The sequence below is a fragment of the Halichondria panicea genome, chromosome 11 (assembly GCF_963675165.1).
Source record: "Halichondria panicea chromosome 11, odHalPani1.1, whole genome shotgun sequence".
Lineage (NCBI taxonomy): Eukaryota > Metazoa > Porifera > Demospongiae > Suberitida > Halichondriidae > Halichondria > Halichondria panicea.
Window position 1 is genome coordinate 4,811,662 of NC_087387.1, and position 16,375 is coordinate 4,828,036.

At 41.6% G+C, this 16,375-nt stretch overlaps 4 protein-coding genes across 6 annotated transcripts in view; 1 reads left to right on the forward strand and 3 right to left on the reverse strand.

Annotated features, from left to right (window-relative positions):
* The window catches only part of LOC135343958 (fibroblast growth factor receptor homolog 1-like), a 44,322-nt gene extending 41,410 nt beyond the window's left edge, over nucleotides 1-2,912 (reverse strand). The window contains exons 1-4 of the mRNA XM_064541008.1: nucleotides 2,095-2,912; nucleotides 1,975-2,005; nucleotides 99-571; nucleotides 21-45 (exon numbers count right to left, since the gene is read on the reverse strand). Of these exons, the coding sequence (XP_064397078.1) occupies nucleotides 21-45; nucleotides 99-571; nucleotides 1,975-2,005; nucleotides 2,095-2,140 (575 nt within the window). The 5' untranslated portion in view covers nucleotides 2,141-2,912. The remainder of the gene's footprint in view (nucleotides 1-20; nucleotides 46-98; nucleotides 572-1,974; nucleotides 2,006-2,094) is intronic.
* A 77-nt stretch (nucleotides 2,913-2,989) lies between these two features.
* Nucleotides 2,990-14,275, forward strand: LOC135343972 (catalase-like). 2 transcript variants are annotated; one of them, XM_064541029.1, is made up of 15 exons: nucleotides 2,990-3,128; nucleotides 6,221-6,280; nucleotides 6,664-6,753; nucleotides 7,629-7,707; nucleotides 8,010-8,120; nucleotides 8,480-8,610; nucleotides 9,170-9,220; nucleotides 10,741-10,920; nucleotides 11,483-11,593; nucleotides 11,799-11,879; nucleotides 12,178-12,330; nucleotides 12,661-12,876; nucleotides 13,265-13,315; nucleotides 13,528-13,695; nucleotides 14,127-14,275. In XM_064541029.1, exons 1-15 carry the CDS (start codon nucleotides 3,066-3,068, stop codon nucleotides 14,139-14,141), a joined length of 1,560 nt encoding a protein of 519 aa, XP_064397099.1. In that variant the 5' UTR covers nucleotides 2,990-3,065; the 3' UTR covers nucleotides 14,142-14,275. The 2 variants fall into 2 exon arrangements, with proteins under 2 accessions (XP_064397099.1, XP_064397098.1); XM_064541028.1 differs by lacking the exon at nucleotides 2,990-3,128 and adding an exon at nucleotides 3,724-3,883.
* LOC135343979 (uncharacterized) lies at nucleotides 4,338-6,016 on the reverse strand. Of its 2 annotated transcripts, XM_064541038.1 has the most exons (3): nucleotides 5,891-6,016; nucleotides 5,141-5,466; nucleotides 4,338-4,887 (listed from the first exon to the last, which is right to left on the reverse strand). In XM_064541038.1, coding segments are annotated over exons 1-3 (849 nt in total). In that variant the 5' UTR covers nucleotides 5,893-6,016; the 3' UTR covers nucleotides 4,338-4,366. The 2 variants fall into 2 exon arrangements, with proteins under 2 accessions (XP_064397108.1, XP_064397107.1); XM_064541037.1 differs by lacking the exon at nucleotides 5,891-6,016 and having other exon boundaries at nucleotides 5,141-5,508.
* Nucleotides 14,276-14,706: 431 nt separating the features above from the next.
* On the reverse strand, nucleotides 14,707-16,338 carry LOC135343978 (uncharacterized). The gene is made up of 2 exons (XM_064541036.1): nucleotides 15,925-16,338; nucleotides 14,707-15,744 (listed from the first exon to the last, which is right to left on the reverse strand). The coding sequence occupies exons 1-2, from the start codon at nucleotides 16,208-16,210 to the stop codon at nucleotides 14,861-14,863; spliced, it is 1,170 nt and encodes a 389-aa protein (XP_064397106.1). The 5' UTR covers nucleotides 16,211-16,338; the 3' UTR covers nucleotides 14,707-14,860.
* Between the last annotated feature and the right edge of the window lie 37 nt (nucleotides 16,339-16,375).

The window sequence follows — 16,375 nt, forward strand, 5'->3', positions numbered from 1 at the left end:
ATTACTTTAGATCTGCTTACTTATTCGGATTTGAGAGGACCGTTTCTGAATAATAAGAAGCATAAATTATTGTTACAGTTACTAAGAAAAGCATTTACCAGTTTGCTGAGGTGTAAGCAGATCAGTACATCTTTCAGAATCAATAAGTGAGTCCAATCGGTCAAAAAAATAGTAAGTACTCACATTATTGCAGTTAAACCCTGTTAATAATTCGAATAGAAACTGAAGTACTGTGAGATCGGATGACATCAGAAGCTGTTCAGAAGACTGTATTATAGAGTCACACTTTCCTTCTTCAACAAGACGATTAAACGCCGAGCAACTATCACTGCAAACTGGCAGTAGAAGATCTGTAACATTGGTGCAAGGTGGTCTAGCTGCCAAGCATATTATGTGCATAAAAGCAGTTTCACAGTTAGAGTCGGGCGTTGACACTCCTAGAAAAGAGAATCCAGTGCTGGCACTATTTGAAGATATAGAAACACTACCAGGAAGCACCTGAGGGTATCTGTCCAGGCTGTTTCTGGCTGATAGGGAGTAGCAGGCATGCTGCTCCTCAAGTGGAGTACATCTGCAAGATTATAAGTATACAGAGATTATAAAAGATAATTCTTAGGTCACTATATTTTTATTAGCGCTGCCTGCTATATACATAGGAATCTAAACCTCTTAGGTGTAAGGATGGTACAGTGTATCCATCACTATACCATCCTTACACATAAGAGGAAGGAAAGCATTCACACCTGTCCTGAATACTGAAAAGGTGAGATGCAGCCTTATAACAGAGGAAGACTATAATTATACATTCATGCATGCATGTCTGCCATTAAATGCACTGTTAGTTGATGTGCTCAGTCGGTAGTGGCGGATCTAGAGAAGTATATAATTATAGGTGCTGGAAAAAGGCAAGGAAATACACGTGCGTCTCGTTTTGGGGACCACGCCCATTTTAGTTATTTCCGTAGTTTGCAACTGTACTATGTTAGTCCGCACTGCAGCAGTGCATATGCTAGTCATTGCTAGTTAGCTAGTTTATAAAAGAAAAAGACACAACTGTGTTAGATAGGTCTACAACTGCTCAGCTAGTTCAGTTTTCAACTGATCCAAGGTCATGCAAGGGTGCTTGAGCACCTCTGCTACCTGCATGCTAGATCCGCCCCTGATCGGGGACCCTTGCATGTACACACACATGCACACCAAAGAACAGACTCAACTGATAATTAATATTTTGGCAGCCATTAAAATACACATCCTGTAACAGGACATGCATTGTGTTGAAGAAACCTGTGCACTGCTAATCTAATTAACTCCTGCTGAACTGAATGGAATTCACACTCCATATACTCTATACTCCTAGAGACTAAACTATTATAGACTATACACTGGCTTGGAGAGATTTCATGGTCACATTAAGTTTGCGCTATGACACATAAAGCTTGTTTGATTATTATAAGCGTATAATTCATACGTGGAAAGTACGCACTTTAGAAAAGAACGTCTGATATTCATGGCTGATCGTGGTAGTGCACGTCTCCAGTTTGGTTAGTTAATTACCAGTCTATGGACTTCTGCACAAGTTTCACATAGGAACTGACTAGACACGCAAGCCGTCACTGTTGCAGACGAACAGTAGACTGGTCAAACTCCGTGTAGAGACTCGTGTTGCACAGTCAGCATATCTGATAAGATTCTAAGTGGCTGCGGTTTTCGTGACGTCACTATACTGCTGTGCTACGTAGAGTTTTCTAGTGGTACGTCACTATTAACGATCTTGCGGTAACCGCATCGGTTAGTTGCCACAAATATCGTGGCAAACCTTACACAAGTCTCTACACGGAGTTTGACCAGTCTACTGTTCGCCTGCAACAGTGACGGCTTGCGAGTCTAGGAACTGACCAGACGTTCTGTTCTAAAGCGCCGCGAAACAGTGGCCATGAGTGCCATAATAATATTATGAATACTACATCAGCTTACGATTGCGTAGACACTTGGTTAATCCATAGCCCTGTGGAATGATCAGACTGGGTAAAAATCAGAAGTTTGGGAAATTGAAAAGAGTCTACCAGCTTGTAACTAGTCTAGCTAGACACTCACCTCCAATTAGGCTTGTACAAAAAACAAGGTAATGTAAAACTTGCATTACTTGTTAGGTGCAGCTTTGCATTGTCTGAGTAGAAATCTAGTGTGAATCAGCTAAGATTCTAATTAGTTGGGCAGAGTCCAACCAACGCTTCGCTCATGGTTGGGTATCAGTACACGTAGCAGTTTTGTTCCAACTGCAAGAAATTTGCAGCCCAATCAGATTGCTGCGTTCAAGTGGGAAACCTTACAGCTCAATTTAGCTGACAAGGCGAGCTGGGACACTGTATTTCTCTGGAGAATGCAGAAACAGCTCCTGCTGGATATCTAGGCTATATCTACTAGAAAAGAAGCATAGTCTATCTTAGCATCTGTGAATGAAGCTAGCTTGAACAGTAGTATCTTTGTATTAATTAATTAAAAGGACTTGTCTTTGTTTTAAGTTTTGTTGTGCTACCAATAAGATTAGATCATTAGTTTGGACAAAACCTGTGTTATGTATGCCTTCTTTGGTCTTCGAAAAGCTTCTCCAGAAGCCTTGGGGTAGTCTTATAGCTGGCTGTACCTCTCCTTGTGCTAGATGTCTAACTATTATGAAAAAGTTGATTTCTGCCTGTACTAAATCTTGTATTACAGGCTACAGTATTCTTCTACTTTCTCTAAGAGTCTGACGTCTTTCTTGAATTCCAAAACAACTATATAGCTAGATCCAGTCAGCTAGAAGAGCCATCCAAATAGTTAATTGATTTCTTTATATCGCACCCCGGGCCCCTGAGCCATGCGGTTGTCAGCCACATTATTAAACAATATTCATACTCTGTCTCAAGTACCGGAACAAAACTGCTACATGTACTGATACCCAACCCAGAGCGCAGCGTTGGTTGGACTCCGCCCAACTAGATTCTAATAGCGGAAGTTGTCTTTGCAGAGATGCAATAAATGATCTTTACCTATAAATCTATCAAGTTTCACAATAAAAGAAAGAGATGAGTGCTCAAGATCATTCAGCAAATGGGAGCCCACCCCAGAAAAGAAGAAGAATTTTGAGTGTTAGTTTGCAGTGATCATGTTGCAGGAATAGTTGCTTCGATTCCGAGATCAGGCACTATCTCCAATGGAGAGACTTCTGTAAAAATATACCGAGCTCCCATTTATTATATTTATTGTCTGACTACAGCCGTATATCGCTTGACTGCCTATTATATAGCTCACTGAGTGGTTGTGATTTGTGAGTATGCTACGCGTCAGAAGTGACCGCTATTAGTATATATAATAGTATCGAAGGCCACATTTCAAGGCGCTAGGCCTGTGAAGGAGGCTAATCACTCTGCTGCAATATAGATCTAAACTTCAGTCTATAGCTCAGCTAATGCTTGTTTAGTACACGCACGTGTACGAGCTCTTGTACAAAGCTTGTAGAAGAAGTGCATAATTTGGCTCATCAAACATTATTTTGAAATTAGCTCAAAATCTGGTATAGGATACAGGATAATTATAGATACATGATCATGAGCAGCATCATCAGCATCATCTACATCCTATTGTAGCTAGACAGAACATGTATTCATTATTCTTAGTCAGTTGGAAGAAAACTGCCCCAGCCCACCCACGCATCTTGCTGCACAGATTTTAGGATCAAACAGAGATACTCTTTACCCAGATCAAGGCCCATAGGAAAATGAGTTTCACCTTTACTCTGAGGAGGCTGCCAGTAAGGCAAGTTAGACAGCTTATGAGGGGGAGCTGCAAGAGTGTTAGGTGCAGGCTAGTAGCCACCAGCAGTGTGCATCTCTCAAATGGCAAGGTAGCTTGCATTTGATGTATATAAATGGTAGCTCTGTTTAGCTATACATGTACCCATATAATTATATTAGCTATTGTAATTTACCTCTACAGCATAATAATTATTCTATAGCATTATTAGTTTCTCGTCCTCTCCCTCCTCTGCCTGATATGTCACATGATGCCACCTCTTGCACGTTCGTTTGTATTGCTGATCCGTGTGATTAATTAGCTTGGCGCGTTTATGATGTTAAAACCAATAATAAGGTACCAATGACAGGGTAGTATTTTCAGCCAAAAATGCATGCATATCTGGTCACATTGAATGATGAATAATGACAGGAAGTGAATGAGAAACTGATCGTTTTGTGGCTAATATCTTATGACAATTTAGAGCATGCAATTATATACGTCATCCCAAAAGAAGGGTGGCTGATTCATGAGATTAGCAATACAGTATAATAACCATTTCAAGCTTTATTTTTAACAAAAGAATCATTCGATGTTACAGTAGCTTTGAAGCAAAATCAGAGACAAAATCAACAAAAGTTTGATGATATTCTGGCCTAGTTAACATATGATCTCCATCAAAATATCGACACTCGACTCTTGGTGCATTCCTCTGCAGCACTCCCACCATCCTCTCTGCAAACACCCTCTGTCCATCGCGATCGAGTACATACTCGTCTTGACCACTAAAGCATAGTGCAATAGGAATCTTCACTGCAGACAGAATTGGGATTAGCTCGGCTTCGGTTAAATCTAGTGAAAACATGTCATCATCTCCAAGACGTTCTGCTAGACTGAGATATCGGTTCGCAGTTATCGGTGCGTCGAAATATCGTTCTGATAGGCATATTTCGCCCTGATTGCTTTGCTTTAGCTCTCTGGCCTGTTGCAGCATGCCTTGCGTCTCTGGTAGCGTTGTAATGTAGTCACGGTCGCTCACAGCTCCTTGTAGGATCACAGCATCAATGGTGTTAGATAGGACAGAATGGCGTAGAAAATACAGTATGTCCTGACAACCTGTGTGGGTAGGTACATGTAGTAGTGGGCACATAATTATTATCTCAGAGGAGGTGGGACATACAGGTCCCGTTGCTAATGGGGGTATCGCGCAAGGGTATTAATTGTTTTGCACATGATCCGTGCTTACTCACGTGGGACAGCCACAGTGGCTCTATGTGTTAGAAGTGAACAGTCTCCGACTATACATGTACTGTGTCGGTGTCTTAATAGGTGATAATCATAAAGAATGCAATAACGAACGAATAAATACCTGTTGAGGATCCCATGAAAACAATTTTCTTGAATTCATACTTTTCCTCAATATGCGACACCAAATCAGTGAGGTCTTCACTGTCTGTTTGCAAGCACTTGAAGCCAAACTGTAGAAACGAGCTCCCCAAGTTCACCTGGATCAGCGAATAGTCGAGAGTGGCCAGTTTTCCCGCAAGAGGGACAGAGTAGTTGAGCGAGAGAAAACCGTCAGTCTGTCCAGCAATAAAAACTAGAGCATTGCTACATGGTTTGGACTGGGCGTTGAGAGACATAAATGCTAGGAGGTTCTTGTCCCGAGGAGTGAACTGGAACAATCGACCATCCATCTTCGACTTAGTTGGGCGTGGCCCCACCCTGGACGCGAACGTAGGGTTGGGCACCACTGCAATGTCAGGTTTGTGTCTGCTGCAAAAAATTTGCAGCCCAATCAGATTGCAGAGTTCAAGTGTGAAGGCGTGGCTCATTAATGAACCAGTCAGTAACTAGTAATTCTCTTTAGTCAAATCAAAATGCAACAATAGGAGACAAGCCAGCTTGATCCAGGAACACGCCAGGTCAGTTAGAGCTAGTGGTATGCAAAAATGACTCCTGCAGTAGCATTCTAACTGAGCTTTGCGGTTACCGCCCACTTGGAATTAATCGTATTCATGCTTAGCCACACCCTAAAGATAAGTGCCGGTGGAACAAACCTGACATTGCAGTGGTGCCCAACCCTACGTTCGCGTCCAGGGTGGGGCCACGCCCAACTATCTTCGACTTGAAACCTGCACCAAATAATTTTGCATTTGAGGAATGAAGGAGCAACTTACAAAACTTAGTATAGATCAAATTATAGTCCACGTGTGCAGTCACTTACTAGATGGTAATGAAGTCCTAGTGCAAAAGATAAAACTATTGTTTGCGCATGCGCATATCCGCCACGTGGCCCACAATTCCGGTCCGAGACCCACCCCTATTTCCTTATAAGCTAGCCACGTGACAACATCTGCCCTCTGCTTCCAGCTTCTTCTGCTCTCTCTAAAGCGTGTTCCTTGCCCTCTTGCTGCATTTACTTGCTTAATCGATTTATTGTCTGCAGAACGACTCTGTAAACATGTCTGAGAAGCAAATACAAGACTGGGGTGCTCAGAAGAAAGAGGTATGTATGTAGCACTGCACCATGTGTACGTGTGTGGTTGTAACAAAATTAATTTATATGCTAATTTTTTTTTTATACTACCACAAAAGTCATTTAAATGTAGTTTGTGTTTGATTAGGCTGTAATTATTATTATTCTGATGCTAATTTATTTTGTGTGCATTGTGTTTAGTGTACATAGTGCACGTTTTACGTTGTAGCCTTGATAATGGATACACTGCACAATTAAACTTCAATGTAGAACCTGTGTGTGATTTTTCAACCCTGCTCCCAAGCAAGTTATGTTCTGGTTTGGTTATGTGTACAGGTCTGAACATAATTATTGTTATGAGTACAAATTGTAGATGTTCTCTCTTACTAATTGTTGACCCCTCCCCCCTGTAGCGTGATGTCCTGACCACTGGGGAGGGTGCTCCCATCTGTAGCAAGACAGCTGTCATGACTGTCGGACCACGTGGACCAATGCTCATGCAGGTAAGCATTATGTGAAGGGGAGGGGGGAATCCCTAGTAGCTGATGTCGCGTGGCTTGTAGATTTAGCAAGATTATAATAACCACTAAGTGTTATGAGGGCATATATAGTCAAGGTCATTAACAGCCAGTTCAAACATGTTCTTTCTTTGAGCTTGTAACACTGCCTATTGTGTGGGTACACCAACTATTGTACCAACCATTCCCGCTACCCCCATCACATTTTATTTTTGCTTGGTTGCATAATTCAATCAGCTTGCTACATGTCACTACTCTGTGCCTAATATATCTATTACCTAACTCAGGAATTTTCTCCAGCTTTGCAGGCACAAGCTTTGTACTGTTATACAAGTCTTATGTAATGGTTTCTGTAAGGTGCATGCAGTCTGTGCTTACTTCATGTACACTGGCATAGCATAGCCTACATGTACTGTGTAAATATGTTGCTTTTAGTTGCTAATCTATTGTTTGTCTTCTCTAAGGGTTCAAGTTGTGGTCACTCTAATACTAGTTGATGTATGTACACTGTGCTTCAATTGATTGTGTGTGTATTACCAGGTGTGTGTGTGTTACTACCAGTGACATAACTTTGTGTGTGTGGTGCATGAGAGTATTGAAGGTGTTAATTGGTTTGCAATTAGCTTGCTTTAATGCATCAATGGTAGAAAGTAATGGCCCTGCATGTGGTTTACATGAAGTGCAATCATGGTTTCTATGCAGCATTAATTTTTATGAATGAATAATGGTACTCGTAGTTATGCCCTTTGGACAGTAGTATTCATTTGAATTCCTCAACACTACCAGGTCAGAATTCCACAACGAGATTGGCAGTACACGTATTGCATTAATGATATCCACCCACCCACACACACTGACAGGACGTTGTCTACATGGACGAGATGGCCCACTTTGATCGTGAGAGGATCCCCGAGAGAGTGGTGCACGCCAAGGGGGCAGGTCAGTACCTGGGTCACAGACCTCGGGGTGGATGGGCTAGATTACCGTTGCTTGCAGCAATACTCGCACTACCGAGCTGAAAATAATTATTTTTGATTACTTGTAGTTCCTATAATAGTGCATAATTATACCAACCGACCGTTTACTACATGATGATGTGACTGTTGTCTTGTAGAGTTGGGTCAGTGTGGCTAAGGACCATATAATTTGTGTGTATTTTAGTGAGCAAGCAGCTGGTTACAGACACTCGTGTAGTAAACGTTTAGTTACAGTATTGTAACTGCCACTATTTGTTTGTGCAGGTGCTTTCGGGTACTTTGAGGTGACGCACGACATCAGCAAGTACTGCAAGGCCAGTCTCTTCAGCAAGGTCGGCAAGAAGACCCCCATCGCTGCCAGGTTCTCCACTGTTGGTGAGGGCACCATACCTCTCTGTTTGATCCCTGCACATGTGTAACAACACCATCTGCATGTGCCTTATAGTGCATGTACCTTATAGTGCATGTGCCTTATAGTGCATGTACGTGTATGTACCTGAATATTCACCAGCACCCACGTTTAGAAGACCCTCCATAAAAATTAATAAGGTATACACGTAGCTCCAACTGAACATTAATCTCGCCCCCTCCCCCTAGCAAACTTAGCAGGTCTACTAAATGTCCGTATAACAATAAATTTCCATCCTTCGCTATAGTTGCCCTCTCGTATAAATTAGTGCTTCTAGACTACGGTTTCCTGTCTTCTAGTCGTTGATTACTGCCTCCCTGTGTAGGTGGCGAGAACGGCAGTGCCGACACTGTGTTTGACCCGAGAGGATTTGCCGTCAAGTTTTACACGGAGGAGGGCAACTGGGATATGGTCGGCAACAACACTCCAATCTTCTTCATCAGGGACCCAATACATGTGAGTGGGTTGGGGGCGGGGTTTGATAGCTAACTATGAGTGTCCGTAACTTGAGTGAGGATTGTGCATTTTTAATTATCACTTGTGTAATTTTGTAGCCCCTTGAAATACCTACAATTGCGTTTCGATAGAAATGTCCCATTCGGAAAGGCTACAATAATTATCTCGAGTTACCTGTAGGATTTGTGTACTAGTATTTAAAATATGCGTTTTATAGCCTTTTGAAATTCCTATCTAATGATGTGTAAATTACAGATTGGTCTGTTTCATAGAAAAAGCATGACTTTACTACAATTATAATTATAGCCATGTATAGGCTTCATTTTTATAATGGCTGTTTTTGATAGCTTGAGTACTATCCTTCAATATACAGTGCACAGCTTTTCCATTTAGTACTCCCCTGCACCTTTCTTGGAGCAAGGGGCACTTACAAGACACTTATTATAGTGTAAAGAGATAAGGCTATGTTCATAACATTAATTAATTGGTATGTACATTGTACCTATAACGATGTAATTATCTGGTTCATTAACTCCACTATTTACAATCTCTCTTCCAGTTCCCCAACTTCATCCACACCCAGAAGAGGAACCCAGCCACTCATCTCAAGGTGAGTCTCTTCGTGGGATTTCCTGTGAACTCTATCCATGCAAGGATGTGGTCGGTGGTGGTTGATACTAACGACTTCTAAAGCACTAAAAGTGCAAACCTTGGGCTGTGATTAGGCATTGCCCAGTTATGCTCAAAATTTTGCCTATTTGTCTAGTCTCCAAGTCTCATGCATTGTACCTATTAGTCTTTAATTCTTACCCATTAATCTCTAAGTATTACCCATTAGTCTCAAAATCATCAACGAGAATTATACTGCAACATCACAGACACTTCTACATAATCTTCTAAAGAAGTATTATTGGTGAAAGAAATCTTAGAAACTAGAGCACTGAAGTGCAAACCCTCGGCTGGTGACATGATTATAAAGAAACCAGAAGAGTGATATAATACAGTGCATAATTATAGTGATGTTGTTATCATGTATGACTTAATTGTCTAGTACAGCAACTCAGGAGCAATAAAACTAAACCAGACTGGAGGTATGCTGAAAAATTTGAGAACAGGTAGTGGTACTATAGATATATGCACTGTGGATTAGGATCACAGCAAAGAAGCCTGGAGTCTCAGAGAAGTATGGGTCCAGGTCCTGCATGGAGTAGGATCCCAGTCAGCTAACATGGCTAAGCAGCAGGAGCTATAATTTTAGCTTTCTACTTTAGTGACCCTGTTCCATTGTTCCTGGTACAGGATCACTTTAGTTATAAGTAACACATGTGCCAAGTTCTGTTCAAGCTACATTTTGCTCGCTTTTACTAGACAACGAAGCTTTAACAGCGAAAGCTGCCACTATTAAAACTAATAACTTGTTGTATGAAGGCTATCCATGCTGTAAACGCAGTGCTGTGATATCCAGGTGAGTAGATTCAGAATACACAAACAAACAAACAAACCAACAGAATACTATACCCGTGGCCGCCCACGCGCGCCTCGGGTAAAAAGTCAACTGATCTAGTAGTACTACTAGCACCTTCCATACGTATATACTCAGTCTACCACGACGTGGACCATGTGCTCAGAAGTACGTGTAAAGGTTAACTATTCATGCTACTGAGCTTCTATAAATACTTTCTACCAACATTTGGTAAAAATTGCCTAATAGGCTAATATTTTTTGCCTATTAGGCTGGCATAGCTGTGATATGATAATGATAATTATTACTCAATAAATGCAGTGCCATGTAGTATGTGTGATTAAGGCTGTCTATATAGCACAGCAACTCAAGAGCAATAAAACTAAACCAGACTGGAGGCATGCTAAAAACAGAGTTTTAGTGGTACATGAGACATACACTGTGATCACAGCAAAGAAGCCTGGAGTCTTAAAAGTACATGTATGGCTCCTGGAGTGCTGCAAGATTAAACCACAATCATAATTCTAGCTTTCTACTTTAGTGACCCTTTTCCATTATTCTTGGTACGGGATCACTTCAGCTGCAAATAACTCTTTGTTGTCGCAATTCCATCAAACGTTTACTATACATGTACAGTGTATCTTTATGTCGTTCTTTGTTCCTCACAGGACAAGAACATGTTCTGGGACTTCATCACTCTGCGCCAGGAGACTGCCCATCAGGTCTCATTCCTATTCAGTGATCGCGGGATCCCAGACGGCTACCGTCACATGAACGGGTACGGCTCCCATACCTTCAAGTTGGTCAACAGCGAGGGCAACCCTATCTACTGCAAGTTCCACTTTAAGGTGCGTGTAGTCATAGTCTTTAGATATGCATAGCATCAGCAAATTGTCATATTAAAAATACATTGCAATGGTTATGACATACTATGGAGTGTGACCATGCTCTGGAAAAGAATGAGGGTTAGAAGGAAAAAACACAACACACTTGAGAGTTACCGCCTACTGCTACTCTGAGTATGACAACTGTACATTCAATGTGTTCACCATTTCCCTTCATGCCCCAGTTGTGCTGTAGCTGTGTCTAGTCACTTGTTTACGCCTGAGTGTGTGTACGGTTACGTGCAGCAGTTTTGGGGTCAAAACTCTGGTAATTGTTTAGTCATCTTTGTTGAGGGAAGGGTAGACATCACGCTGCTTGGTCTGTAATTATAGCCACATGTGTTAGGCTTAGAATCAGGGTAGTGGTCTGTTTAGACTGGTGTGTATATCCTGGAAACCCAACTTTATCACACACGCACGCACGCGCGTGCGTCACACACACACACACACACACACACACACACACACACACACACACACACACACACACACACACACACACACACACACACACACACACACACAGACTGACCAGGGCATCAAGAACATCATGCCCGATCGTGCTGGAGTGTTGGCCGGTACTGAACCAGACTACGGTATCCAGGACTTGTTCAATGCCATCGCCGCCGGCAACCCTGTGAGTAATTACGTACAATGTGTTCTAGATTTTACCATTCACTGTATCATAACAGGTACCCATTTCTTAGAGTGTAATTATCTCTTCTTTCTTTACAAGTTTATTCACAGGAGGTCTAATCTTCCCTGTATAAGTGCTGTACATGTATTTTTATAGTGACAAGTTTGTTGCTATTTGTGTATCATTTAGTGTTGTTTGCCCACAGCCATCTTGGAGTACGTTTCTCCAAGTGATGACCTTTGAGCAAGCTGAGAAGTGTCCCTTCAACCCATTCGACGTCACCAAGGTAACACAATGCATTGTATTGTCCACATTGTTATTTATAAAGTGAAGCCTGTGTATTGTGGTCACCCTCTATAATATAACAGTCCCTAAGTCTCTCCAGAGCATGTGTTTGGACACACTACCTCCTTATTCCAGTGTGTTGATCTGCCACCAATGGTGACCACATTAGACAATAGATTTCATACATGTGCAGTGTATTTCAAATGTTGTGCTTTCAGAATATAATTATGTAGATTCATCGACTGCCTAATAATATTATAGCAGAACCAAGTGTACAATACTTTACCCACCCCCCCCAGGTGTGGTCCCACCATGACTACCCACTCATCCCCGTCGGTAAGATGGTGCTCGACCGTAACCCAGTCAACTACTTTGCCGAAGTTGAGCAGGCTGCTTTCTGTCCCTCCAACTTTGTTCCCGGCATCGAGGCCTCCCCTGACAAGATGCTGCAGGTCAGAGCTACTAGTAGTATTAGTGTAGTTAGTACTCCTGGTTGGACATGTAGTGTGAGTTTGATGGATGTAGGAGCATGTTGTCTATACGTCTCTGTAAATGCAAGTGACGCAGGAATGCTTTTAAGTACCATATAAGGGTATGTGTATTTGTTCGTTTCAGGAGTGCATGAATATTCGTTTGTAGTGTAGTGTACAGAATATGTAAGTACGTGTATTGTTATATTTCCAGCTGTACTGCTCAAAATGTGTGAGTGTGTACTTTCTTCATTTCCTATGTACACGTAAGTATGACACACGTGTACACGTACGTCCTGCTTCCACTCTCAGGGTCGCCTCTTCTCCTACGCTGACACCCATCGTCACCGCCTGGGCACCAACTACCACCTCCTCCCCGTGAACCAACCCAAGAGCAAGGTGGCCAACTACCAGAGGGACGGGCCCATGTGCCTCGGCGACAACCAGGGAGGAGCACCTAACTATTTCCCCAACAGTTTCCAGGGACCCGTAGACGACAGGAAATACAACGACTGCAAGTGGACCACTGTGAGTCATGTGATATTACAGCCAATATTAGTCAGTGCTAACTACCTCTCTCAACTCATAGGCCCGGCTTATAACACGCTAGGCTGTGAAAGTATAAGTTTGTATAGCAGTTTTTGTTTGTTTCAGCATGGTATTCATATAGCCACCATCTCATTATTATTCTGGGCTGATTCCTGGTGATGTACATGTAGACTTTGATTTTGTGACCCTTACAAATGCTGTATTGTTTTACAGTAACCAGATTTGCTCAGTATAATTATATATAGTCACAATTCTTTACTGTAGTACTTTTCTGTAATAATTATACCCTAGCCTCGTATACATTAAAGTGTACATAATTAGTGTGTCTTGTCTCCACCATGAAAAGTCACTCCTTTTTCTCCTACAGACTGGAGATGTGGCACGACATGAGACTGGGGACGACGACAACTATTCCCAGGTAAGCATAAAGCTGTGATTGAGCATTCAGCAAGGAATGTGGGAATGTGAGAATTAAAGTTAGTACATGTATACTAAAGACCACAAGTCAACCAGTTGTTTATGTGTGTAATACAACGTGTATGTATGTAAAAGTTGGAGACAAACACATTATACAGTAACATTATATTAAATTACTGACCAAGCCCCTTACGCACACGCACATACATTCAGGCTGGCATATTCTACAACAAGGTGCTTAGCGAGGAAGAGAGAGACCGTCTCACCAGCAACATAGCCGGCCATGTCAGTGGGGCTGCTGATTTCATCCGCACACGCTGTGTCGAGATGTTCTCCAAGTGTGACCCTGATTATGGTGCTCGTATTGCTGCCAAGCTCAAGGTGAGTCTCAAACAGTAGGCAAATGAGTATTAGCTTTGCATGTTTGTTAGTACAGTGAAGCCTATAAATCTCTCTATAAATGCAGTGAACCCTGTCTATTGTAGTCTCCCTATAATCAGGTCACCCTCTATAATACAAATGGGCTCCAAAGTCTCCATAGCATGTGTTTTGACCTGTGTTAGTAGTCCACCTTTTATGGCACCCACTGTCGGTCCATTTGCTGTAATATTGCGATTTCAGGCAAAGCTTGGTTTAGTCTTTCCCACATAATTTTGTTTAGTCTGTGTCACACACCCACCACCTTGCATGCCCCTGGATATCCTGTGCACACGCATGCGGGGGATGTGTCACGTCTATAAACTCAAAAGCTTTAATACTTTTGCATGCAGTTATAATTATATATTTATGACAGATTTGTTGTTTCCCTGTAGGCTATGGGCAAGTGAGATGAAAAAAAGAGACGTTGAAGAACTTCGTACTTTTTGCAGTTAACGTGTTTGAACTTGAATACAACTTTAGTATTTATGTGATTGTGTTTTTGTTTGGTAGTGAGATCGTTATTCGTTCTTCTGACAATTAATTCTGTTAATGGGGTGGTAACAAGGTATACTGTATATAGGGTGCAAATTGTTTGGAGAGCATGCAGTATACAAGTACTACAACCAATCTACATCTGCACATACTGTATAATTATAATCAATGGATCGATGTACACTATAATAATAAAGTTTGGAATTCGAAGGATCTAGAGTATAAAAGATGCTGTGGTGTATATACGTATTTGACAATGGATTACATATGTAGTAGTGTATCAATCACACATGCATGGCCATTGATCGGTCTAGCTGGTCTATATAGCTACGTATACATAATTATAATAGCTTTGCTCTAGATCTACATGCATGTATACATACATGTACATGTATAACTATACTACATAATTATATCCATGCAGACATATAAAATTATAAATGATAATTATAGGGTTATAATTATAGCCATGCATGCATTATTGAAGATTCAATAAGGAGAGAAAGTTAATTAAAGCTGTTCATCGTATAATATACATGCATGTACAATGTAGTACACCGATACGACAGATGAAGTAAAGAGTCATAAAAACAATTATAAATTATTGAAGTAAAATGAAGATATTATCCTTCAATTAAATTCTAGGTACAAGCAGTCCCATGGAAGCCAGTACTCGCCTCCTTCCATTAATGAACCACTGGTTGAGTCTGTCCAGGGTCATATCAGTTCTCAAACACAGCTCTATTTTTTCAGCGTTGTTAGGATATGGATTGTCGGCATGTTCTATCAACCACTGACGAAGGATATCCAAGGACTGCCTTGGAATAATTTTATATTTCCGCTTTTTGGTTTGAACACAACTTGTCTTCTTAGAATACTTTTGCTCGGTATTAGTTTTGTCCTTTAAGCTCACACGAATTGAACTAGTTCTGTTTGTGGCAGTGTTTTTCTTGTGTTCTTCAGCGTCTTTTCGAGCCGTTTGAAGCAAATTTTGACAGAATGAGCTGACAGAAGTTAACATGGAGTTACAGTCTTCGTCAGCTCTGACTATGACATCAATGAACTTGTCATCATTACACAGTTGTACAGCAGACTTCACTGCACCCAATATAACTTCATCAGCCTCAGGGTACCCACTGGTAAAGGCATGAGGACATAAAGGGTTTGAAGACAACTCCAAATTGTCGAATTCTTTTTTTGCCAACACGACTGTTTGTTTTGCCAAATGTATCGACTTATATGTGTGGTTCTTACTGCGGGGAGATTCTTGTTTGTGTATTAGGGCGATTTTCATCTTAATGAAATATTTAAGCGTCTCAAAAAGAGGATGGTTGCATAGAATAGTAACTCGGTCGACGTCGCTATACTGTAGTGAAGCACACTCAGCCAGGTACTGTTGTGAACGAACATTGTTCTTGGAGACCAACACGGGTAGTGAGAGGAGATATCTGAGACTGCTGCGGGAGATGGGCTGAGATGAGGCTACTCCATCCTCCACTGGTAGAAAAGATAGCAACTCTGGAGAAGAAAAAGTTGAACATTCTATTAGAGGCCAAAGAAACATGCATATTCAAGTTGCCATAAATAGTACTATAGCTAGAGGAAAGCCCCGACGTGAACAGTCAATGATACTGTGAATGACGTTAGCTTTAGAAAAAAGTACAGCATTTGGTAAAGGTATGGTGGTATAAGACTTGCCTGTCATGTCAATGCCCTCCAGTAGACTTTCCAGTTCACATTCATCAATCTCCAGTTGCTGAGCCTCCTCTCTGTCATGCACACACCCGATGATTAACTCACCTGACTTGTCTGGAAACCCACTGGCACTGACATCAGCATGCAAATGATCAGCCTGGTACATCTCTCCAGCTAGATCTAGTTCTGCAAGGTCAAACTGTGAGGATTGGTCTTTTGCCGTGAGTTCTGGGATGGTAGGAACCACCGTGTACATTTTAGGGAGCATTGGCAAGCCTGAGGAATCCATTCGGTATCCGCTGTGAGCATGGCATGTCGCGCGTGGAGATCAATCCTTCAACGTTCTTGGAGCAGACAGCAGAGCAGCAAATTGTTTCTACCACGTGGGTCTCGTGATAGTGAATGACATCATAGGCACGTTATGTTTCCGCTTGTGGTTTGTGGTCAAACAATT

Bases quoted from the DNA above. Each gene is read 5' to 3' on its own strand.
- LOC135343972 (XM_064541028.1), top strand. From the start codon at position 3,758: ATGAGTTTCACCTTTACTCTGAGGAGGCTGCCAGTAAGGCAAGTTAGA. The intron at 12,331-12,660 runs GTCAGAGCTACT...TTCCACTCTCAG, and splicing joins CCCCTGACAAGATGCTGCAG to GGTCGCCTCTTCTCCTACGC. The intron at 13,316-13,527 runs GTAAGCATAAAG...ACATACATTCAG, and splicing joins ACGACGACAACTATTCCCAG to GCTGGCATATTCTACAACAA.
- LOC135343979 (XM_064541038.1), bottom strand. The intron at 4,888-5,140 runs GTATTTATTCGT...CTACCCACACAG, and splicing joins TTTCATGGGATCCTCAACAG to GTTGTCAGGACATACTGTAT.
- LOC135343978 (XM_064541036.1), bottom strand. From the start codon at position 16,210: ATGGATTCCTCAGGCTTGCCAATGCTCCCTAAAATGTACACGGTGGTT. The intron at 15,745-15,924 runs GCAAGTCTTATA...TTTCTTCTCCAG, and splicing joins GGAGGGCATTGACATGACAG to AGTTGCTATCTTTTCTACCA.